The sequence below is a fragment of the Hippichthys cyanospilos genome, chromosome 10 (genome assembly GCF_059441005.1).
Source record: "Hippichthys cyanospilos isolate Australia breed blue-spotted pipefish chromosome 10, RoL_Hcya_1.0, whole genome shotgun sequence".
NCBI lineage: Eukaryota > Metazoa > Chordata > Actinopteri > Syngnathiformes > Syngnathidae > Hippichthys > Hippichthys cyanospilos.
Genome location: NC_142378.1, coordinates 17,726,944 through 17,736,105, shown reverse-complemented (window position 1 = coordinate 17,736,105; position 9,162 = coordinate 17,726,944). Strand labels below are relative to the sequence as shown.

General features: G+C 40.6%; 1 protein-coding gene across 2 annotated transcripts; it reads right to left on the bottom strand.

Annotated features, from left to right (window-relative positions):
* Window positions 1-59: 59 nt before the first annotated feature.
* Window positions 60-8,294, bottom strand: LOC148417385 (E3 ubiquitin-protein ligase MARCHF2-like). 2 transcript variants are annotated; one of them, XM_088426453.1, is made up of 5 exons: window positions 8,050-8,294; window positions 5,955-6,177; window positions 4,681-4,876; window positions 4,280-4,489; window positions 60-2,883 (listed from the first exon to the last, which is right to left on the bottom strand). In XM_088426453.1, exons 2-5 carry the CDS (start codon window positions 6,125-6,127, stop codon window positions 2,725-2,727), a joined length of 738 nt encoding a protein of 245 aa, XP_088282579.1. In that variant the 5' UTR covers window positions 6,128-6,177; window positions 8,050-8,294; the 3' UTR covers window positions 60-2,724. The 2 variants fall into 2 exon arrangements, with proteins under 2 accessions (XP_088282579.1, XP_088282580.1); XM_088426454.1 differs by lacking the exon at window positions 8,050-8,294 and adding an exon at window positions 7,970-8,018.
* Window positions 8,295-9,162: the final 868 nt, after the last annotated feature.

Genomic DNA, 9,162 nt, shown 5'->3' with positions numbered 1-9,162 from the left:
GGCAAAAGGCACACACATGAATGGGTAAAAAGGGAAAATATACCAGTTTTTGCAGACAGTTACTTTTCTTTTGAGTGTTTAATAAGTCATCACTATAAATACAACTACACAGCCAAAACATAATGGTTGTTAATTCCAAATAAATAATACAATCAAACACAATACTACAATGAAGAGCAAGCATGGCAAAACAATAGAGATCTCTAAATAAAAGTGTTGCTAACAATAAAATGTTTCAGGGGCCACCGTGAAGATGCTTTCACCTAATTTAAAAAAAAAAAGATTAACCGTGTTTCAAATGAAGTGCTGTGCAAAACGATTAGCTCAGAGAGATGGGTGGAGGGGGCAACAATCAACAAGACAAAGTGTGCTTGAACTCCTGAAAAAAATAACAGCCAATTGTCCTTAAAATTGTTGGCTCGTGGGCCGGTTCTGGCCCGCAAACGTGTTTAATCCGCCCCGCGAGTTTTGTGTTTTATGATTAATAGTGATGCTCATGTTTTGATGAAGAGTGATGTTGTGCTTGTACTCTTTTGGAAAGTATTAAAAAAAGAATAATACATTTGAAGTTATTGTTTTAAAGTTATACAAACATATACCGTGATTTTATTGGTCCGGCCCACTTGGGAAGAGATTTTCCTCCATGCGGCCCGCAAGCTAAAACGAGTTTGACACAACTGCTCCAAAGCATGGTGGTTGACTTTGCAGGCCAAGTTATAAAAAAAAACAAACAAAAAAAAACATCAGTAAACAGTAAACACCTGCAAAAGTTTGGAGCATCCCTTCAAACAGTCATCAAATTTGGCCTTCATACAAAGAGACAAAAAGCAAAGAAAAACGCAATGAGGCATCGTCCATCGGTCTTGTGTAGGAGATTCAAACTTGGTAGAAATTTGAATCAACACTGGACCCTGGAAATGGCTTTTTTTGGTGTCTTTTCAGACATGACTTCTTGAGATCTTCTCTCGGTCCACTCGTGATAAACGCGCTTTAAGTGTACCTCCGGAGCTCGGAAGGAAAAATATCTACGGTTCATCAGGGAAAAGAGTCATTGATTTGGTTACACCGGCTTTAATAGAGCAAGCTTTTGAGCCTACGGAAGCTTTCTGTCGGGAGACGCCATGGCGGCAGCCATATTTCCATCTGGAGGCGGAGCCGTGACGTAGAGTCGTTGATAGGTAAGTCTGAATGCTGTTTGCATGTTGCACCAGCTTGTGCAGGATTCCAGTCTATGAATGCTATTAAAGCGCAATGCAAAGCAAATGGGTACCCCGATAATGAGAGGAAAAACAGACAATTCAGAATCACAGAAAGGTGGCTGCTTAGCATGGGCATCGCTTGTTTTAGCTCGTTGCGCCAGAAGTGCAATGAAATACACGGAGAGAACGCGCTCCCCGTCAATTTACTTCATCATAGTAAAAAAAGCCAGCCAAATGTTGATAGGCCAGTCAATGCTTCAAAATAAACTGTACAACCATTACAACCTTGGTACGCTTTAATTTTGACGTTCCTCCCGGAACTGGTTGCAACAAAGGTCTACTTGAGAAGCTTTTGCTCCTAGAGCAGTTCCCAGGTTTTTTTTTTTTTTTTCCATTGGCGTTCTTTTTTTCAGCTGACTTTATTTCCATATGCAGTACTATGTCATGCCAGTTGACTGCAATTGACGCATTGAGCACCCCCGCTCTAAAGGCTCCATAATAAAAGGTTAGGCAGGTAAGAATCTATATTATGCACTTAAAACGCAATGAATAGCAAAACTGAAAAGGGGTGAGAGAAAAGATGCCACTTAAATGCTTAGTCAGCGCATTTAGCAGCATAATAAGGGTTTGGATTGTAAAAGGAAAGAAAGTTGAAGTCTCCGCACAAGTCTGGCTGGAACCACGTTAAAGCGGAGAATATCCAGCTTTGACCAGCAAAATAGCGGGGCAATGTCTGGATTACATTCCAACGAGAGATAATGTGACGTGTCGAAAAACTTAGCGGTTAGACAGCTGATCAGGAGCACAATGCACGCACTTGCTGATCAGGCTAGTGATGTTTGTGGGCAACATATGCTGGTAAATCAGCCTTCAAAGTTAAGCATTTCAGTCCATACTTTTTTTTTATTTTATCTACTCAAGTCGGTGTTGCTAACAATCTTTGCAATCTGATGAAAGTAGCTTTCATCTCCGTCCTGCCCCGTCCCTCCAATGCAACGCGGCATATTCCTGGCCTCACTCATCAGTCTTGGCGTTTTCATTTTTGGGTTCTGAACCGGAGGCCCCTTCTGGCTCAAATAAATGATCACGTTGGCCCATTCCTTCTTGACTTTGGTCAGAGTAGCATTTTAGCAAAGACGACAACAACAATCTGGCATATCACGCGCCGGGGCAAGGAATGGCCGTCAACGACTTGATGTCACATCTGTCTCCAAAATGGCGCTGTCTTTTGGAACTAACTAGTGGGATTTTGGGCAAACTGTACGGGGAAATACAGACGAGACTCAAAAATCGGAACAGCAGCCATTTATCAAACTTTACAATATTGCTCCCTTTACCAATCAAGACCTCAATTTGGGATCTCCGGAGGTACGCTTCAAAATTGCAACCTGGGACTGTAATGAATGCGAAAGAAGAATGCTGTATTTTTCATGGCTTTCGCTGACGTCAGCATCATTGTCCATGTCAGTCAACTTTCCAAGAGAGCAAAAAACAATGATATCAAAAACCTGGGGGAAATTGGGTCTCATACTACACTGTCATCAGGGGGCATGTTTAGGGTGACGGTGGAAGGCAAGACCTGCTGGGAAGAGACGGCTTTGCTGACTTTGGGGATGATCAGGTGTACTTGCTGGTCCTTTCTTCTCCACTCTGAGTACAGTTTACAGTGGAAGCGCAGGCACACCTGCATAGGTACAACCCAAAATAAAACATTACCATTATTCGCATTCTTTATAATTGCAAAAGGGGTGCAGATTTTTGATAATGGCCTCGTTTTGAATAGATACTGGAAAAAGAAAGGTTTCATCCAATTCCTTGAAATAAACGATCGACTACATCCATTGTGTTGACCCCAAGCGTGCGGTTTCTCTCCGGGCACTCCGGCTTCCTCCCGGTCCAAAGACATGTATGGCAAGTGAATTGGACACTCCAAAATTGTCCTCGGGTACAATTTTGACACTGGCTGGCAAGCAGTTACTGTATCCGCCTACTGCCCAAAGACGGCTGGGTTGGGCACCAGCCAGCCGGTGACCCTTGTGAGGGTAAGCGGCTGTATAAAATTGTTTAAAACCCAACAAAGGCTCCTTTTTCTACTCATGCATTAAGTTCAACAGTCTGTTTGGCTGCAACTTTCTTCTTTTTCTTTCCTGCCCCTTTCCCGGCTTGGAGAGGGGCCTGGATGGCGATGGACAAATTGAATGCTGCCATACAAACTTGCGCTGACTGGCCGGAGGGAATTCTGAGCTGGGCCGCCTCCGCATAGGCACTTCTGTGGAGATGGACCGACCGTGCCTGATTGTGATGAGGACCTTCCCCGAAAGAGGCATCTTCTTTATGGAAATGTATTGGTCAATACGGCACAATGTGTTATCTTAGCACTCGCCATCTATTGCAGCCTGGTGAGCCTACAAGGGGATCTTCTACCAGCTGCGGTCCTTTCTCAAGTTTTTCAATTTTCCCCAGATGGGGTTTGGAGTTTTTCCATGCCCTTCAAGGTATGCCATTGTGAATTTGTGATGTTCTCCGTGATTCTTACACTTGTGAGACTTTGAGACTCTGATGTATTTGAGAGCTATATAAATAAATTTGACATATATAATACTGTAAAGAGGTATATACATTACAAATACCGTGTTTTCTGCACTATAAGGCACACCTAAAAGCCTTTTTTTTTTTTAAATAGCTGATAGTGCGCCTTATAATCAGGTGCGCCTTATATATGGATGAATGTTGAGATTGGGATTCCAAGATGGGGAATGAAGTGATAAAGTAAGCTTTACCTGTTTCTTTTGTGTGTTTACAGTTGAACAAGGTTGGTCATATTTGACATTGAGTTATAATGCTATTGAGAGTTTAGAGTTATTATTTGAGTTATTATTGTTAGTACTTTGAGTATTACTATATTGTGATTGAAAAAGTTTTAAAATATGTCGTTAATTGAGGCTGTGCCTTATAGATGGACCAAGGTTTAAGGGTGCGCCTTATAATCCGGTACGCCTTATAGTGCGGAAAATACAGTAATAATATATTGCATGTAAATGCAAAACCCAAACATCATGTAATGAGGACGGTGGGATTACCATGGTCCATAGGCTGTAGATGGTGAAAAGCACGAGGGTCAGCGAGATGAGGCCCATGTTCTGCAGCAAGCTGCCAAGCTGAAGGTCGTCCTTGACGCCCTTCAGGCACAACCAGCCCGAAATGGTGGCCAGCGGCGTGACGAACAGAAAGCACACGATGTCGCAGAACACCAACCTCCTCTCCTCGTGCGAGCCCGGATCGCGCAGCCACTGTGCAGGGGAGGATTCGCGTTCAAATCCACTCCGTGTAACCAACCAGCACAGTGACTAATTGTTGATTAATATTATAAGCTATGGCCAGATGCACAAATAATCAACACAAATTGCATCCATACAAAGTTCATCCAAAGTCTGGCTCACATATGAAGGTAAACGCATTTTTTCAGGCTTCCCGCGTTTACCTCTCTGAAAGGCCTGAGTCTGCGTTGGATGCTGAAGTGGGCGTTGCAAAGCTCGCAGAAATTGGTGTTGGAGGATGACAACCAGAGCTCCAGGCAGCTCTTGTGCACCGTGGCCAGCGTGCCGGTGCAGTCGCACGGGGACAGCAGGCTTTCCGTAGAACCTCCCTCGTGGCAGATGCGGCAAATGGGACCATCGCTGAATGGTTAAGGGGGAAAAAAGGGGGAAAAGCTCAGAACTGAAATTAGTGCCGCCCTAAAAGGGAAAGTGAGCTTACTTTACTTTTGCTTTGCAGTGATTGAGAATCATTTCTAGAGATGAGACCAGACAAAAATTCCAAGAGATTTTTGCAAAATCCGTCTTATAAAAAATGCCTGAGATATTCTAGTTTTCAAAATTTTACCATTCTATTCTACTAGTGGAAAAACAAAAATGTTGCCAAAACAAGTGATGTGAAATTGAAGCATCCTGTATTTTCCCTGTGGGGCTGCAGCAATTGAGTATTGTATTCATAAAAATAAAAAAAATATATACTTTTTTGCTCTGTGACAAACAAGCAACACGGAAGACTGAATAACATGTTTCTGTGTAATTTGAAACATTTTTTAAGGGCGCGAGGTGATGCCAGGGGTGTCATTGTGATAAAATAAGGATTGGCATTTTTTTTCCAGGCACTTCGATGCACTTTATCTGCTTAGACAAACCTTTACATGTACAAATGCTGTAAAAAAAAAAAAAGTTAAAAAAAAAGTAGTGAATAGTTGTTGAAAGTTTTTTCATATTGCTTTTTCCTTGTGTCGGTGTTAAAAAGGATAGTTTTAGGTATACTTATACAATTTTTTATACATAACGAGCTTGTTTATGGTCAGCGTGGCAAGTGGGGGGTGCGGAATGTTTTCTCTTCCCTGGGGGGCGGCTTTGCAAAATATAATTGAGAAGCAGTGAACTAGATTATAGCAGAACACTACTTTCCCCCCTCTATAAACATTAGTTTTTATAAGACAACTCTCCCCCCATAATTTTGGTCTATGAGACAAGGTGACGTCAAAATAACAGGAACAGGGTTGCTGGCTAAAAAAATCCAATTTGAGTCAGCCTGGTTTGGTAAACAAAAAAGCGGGGGTTAACTTCTTTTCACAATTTTACAGAAGCATCATGCGTCAAACTCTCCACTTCCCAAAACTGCCTGGCATCAAAGAATGAGTAATTGTACTTGAGTTGAACTTTCACACTTTGGATGTTTGTCACATTCTTGAATGCGTTTTTATGCTCCAACCTTGGCAGGGGTTTGATGAGAGAGGACAGCAGCTGTTCCTCAACCACCGTACCCTGCGCCGTGTAATGTGCCGAGCACTCGCTGCCTTCTTCTTCCACGCTGGTCTTAACATCGGCGTCTTTTGCACAGTCGCACACGGCGTCGGGCTGGTGGCAGCAACCGCCCGTCGTCATGCTTAGAGTGCGCGCAGACGGACCAGGTTCCGACCGCAACGCAGCAGCTTCTGCAAAAACAAAACAAAATAGGTTTTTTTTATTTAAATTAAAAATTGTCTTTTTTTTTCTACCCCTCAATATTGGTATTTGGATTTGACATGCGATTGTTTTTTTTTTAATCAAGATTTTCTGCGTACTTTTGGAATATTTTATTTCTTTTGTAGTCCTTAAAAATATTTTTTGAACAAGATTTAAAAATTGGGTTGGGGGTGCAATATATGATTGGGAAGCACTGCCTTAAAGTTAAACAAAACAAAGTTCTGCCTCAGGTGAGCAACTATAAACAAGCACCATGAGATGTTTAGAAGTCTCTGTCAGCGTACAATTATTTTGGTCCCATCGGAGTGCCAATGAGTGTGCTGATTGACAAGAGTTTCGCTTAACATCAGCTGCAGTGCTAGTGCGGCGTGGCGGCCTGATAAACAGCCGGCCACGGAGCGATAACCCTCACAGAAAGATAAGACGCTGACCAATGACGACAACAGCCTCCATAGAAAAATGTGACCGGCCGGTGTGCTGTTTATGATACAGAAACTCTGCCTAATCCTTTGGATTTAAATGTGATGTTGTTATTTTTTAAAAAAAAGTATGTCAAATGGTGGCAAAAATCCCACTGCTTATGTCTGGGGATTTATGAGGATTTGAATCCCTCAATAATATGTTGATGTTATAAATTAGGTGGCTCGAAGTCTATGCAGCCCGCATTAATGCAATTTTTTAATGTAAATTTTTTTTAAAAAGTAAAAAAAAAAAATATTCAAGATTTTGCATGAAAGCAGCAAAAATGTCAAGAGATACCTGCTCGAAATGTTCGAGATGGAGGTTGAGTAAATTCTGGACACAACCACACCCGAGTTTTAAGGTGTGCACACATGTGCATTCCAGTTGCTTATTTATGTCACGTGTAAAAAATTGTAATTTTATAGGCCAAGTTACAGGCAGGAAATTCTTTTGTCTGACGTTTTTAGTGCACAAAAATTGAATAGAGATGTACAGATCAGTGATGCTCAAAGTGGGGGCTGCAGACCCCCGGGGTCCATGAATTAATTTGGGTTATTAAATTAAAAAATAAAATGTATTAATTGTTAATGTATTCATGCCTTTGATAAAGCAATCAATTCAACCAGTTTAATATATTTTTTAAAATGTCAAACAGACCCATGTAATTCAGTCATCATCAAACAGCTTGATTGTTTAGCAGCAACCTGTTTGGGGGAAATTGACTCAATTTGTCATAAGGAGGAGTGAAATTGCAATGTTTTTTTTTGTTTGTTTTCTAAACTTCAGTATGGCTGAAAAGTAACAAAGACACTTGTTGTCAAATTGAATCTGTTGGTGAATAAAAAGGGCACTTATTTTTGGCTTATATTATTTTTTGCAATGGGGGTCCTTGGAAAATGTGCTTTCCAAAAGGGCTCCCTGATTCCAAAAGGTTTGAGAACCCCTCTGAGACAGTAACCAATGTAGTATTTTTATTTAAAACTTGTCAAAGTAAAATGATAAACATTGGTCACTTGTCGCAGTCGCTGGAATGCTTCTATTACAATTACACTTCTCTGCAACGAGAATTTCGGCACCCAGAGCAAAAGCAAAAACAAACAAACAAACAAACAAACAAGTATTTGTGCAGTCACGTGAAACCAGACGTCCCTCTTAAAATAAAAGTAAGCTGCAAACTCGCTTTTTCTGAGCCTTTTCAAGAAGTCGCAAACTCTCTGCCGTAGTTTGATTTGGAGCACAGATACGGTTATTTCATTGCCACCATCACACACACAAGACATTTGCTGTCAATATACATACAAGGTGCTCGTCCCGAAATCAGACAGTTTTTAGTCCACAAAAAAAAAAAAAAAACCTGCACATTAGACGACACAACTTACCCTTTAGGATTTTGGTGATGACGATTTATGACGCCATCTTTGCTCGTTTCCAACACTCTTTAATCCATAGGCTTTGACGTAAATTGGACGGAAAACTAAGTGAGCGAAGTGCGAGCGAGCGAGCTCGACAACAAGTGCGGCTGGGACGGGACAGGAAGGCACGTCGGCCGCTTGGACTTGCACTTTTCTCGTAGCTCTGACCCGGTCTTGCGTCAACTTCCTCGGAAACTCGCCGGCAGCTGGCGAGAAAGCAAAACGCAAGGTTATTATGTTGGACCACGTGACACGTTGGATGACGTCACCACACTTCGTGATAAGAGATACACAGTCCCCGTACTTCCAGAAGAATAAGTACAATGAGTTATGTATTTCGTATTTTAATGTTGAGCAGTTTAAAGAATTGGGGGAGTTGAAACAAAAATACATTTAACAAAAAAAAAAAAAATTCTCAATGCATTTCGATGGACATCAATCGTGCGGATTTTTTGCAGTCATTTGGCGGCTCAATGTAAACCAAGCAATGTGAGACTTTTCAAACCCTTGAATGTGTACAATATATTAACTATACAATTTTATGAATATGATCAATTTTATTATTTGAATGAGTTAAATAGTAATAGTCATGTACTCTGAATATACAGTAACAATAAAGCATTTTTACAGCACATACTGGAATTTGTATTCGTCTTTTTATTTTTTCGTTGTTTCTGATATGAAATAATACATCCATATAATAATGTGTTATTTTTTTCTTTGAAAAATATTGAAATATGACTTAGGCCAGTGGTTCTCAACCTTTTTTCAGTGACGTACCCCCTCTAAAATACGTTTTCAGCCAAGTACCCCTTAATCAGTGCAAAGCTCGGTTGAAAAAGAAAAAAAAAATTAAAACATGACATTAGTGTCTGATTTATTCATCTTTAGAACCTTTCAAACATCATTTGTGTTAGAAAAAAAAACACTATAAAGTGTCCTCTTTTAGATCATACAAGAAATCTGTTATAAAAAAGAAATAACTTTTTTTTCCAGAAAAAAATGATCAACATAAAGTGAGAAATAGTTTTCCACAGAAAAATATTAAACAAAGTGTCTTTTGGGATTTCTGTTCAAAAA

Bases quoted from the DNA above. Each gene is read 5' to 3' on its own strand.
- LOC148417385 (XM_088426453.1), bottom strand. From the start codon at position 6,127: ATGACGACGGGCGGTTGCTGCCACCAGCCCGACGCCGTGTGCGACTGT. The intron at 4,877-5,954 runs GTTGGAGCATAA...TTAACCATTCAG, and splicing joins CTCATCAAACCCCTGCCAAG to CGATGGTCCCATTTGCCGCA. The intron at 2,884-4,279 runs GTAATCCCACCG...GTACCTATGCAG, and splicing joins TCTACAGCCTATGGACCATG to GTGTGCCTGCGCTTCCACTG.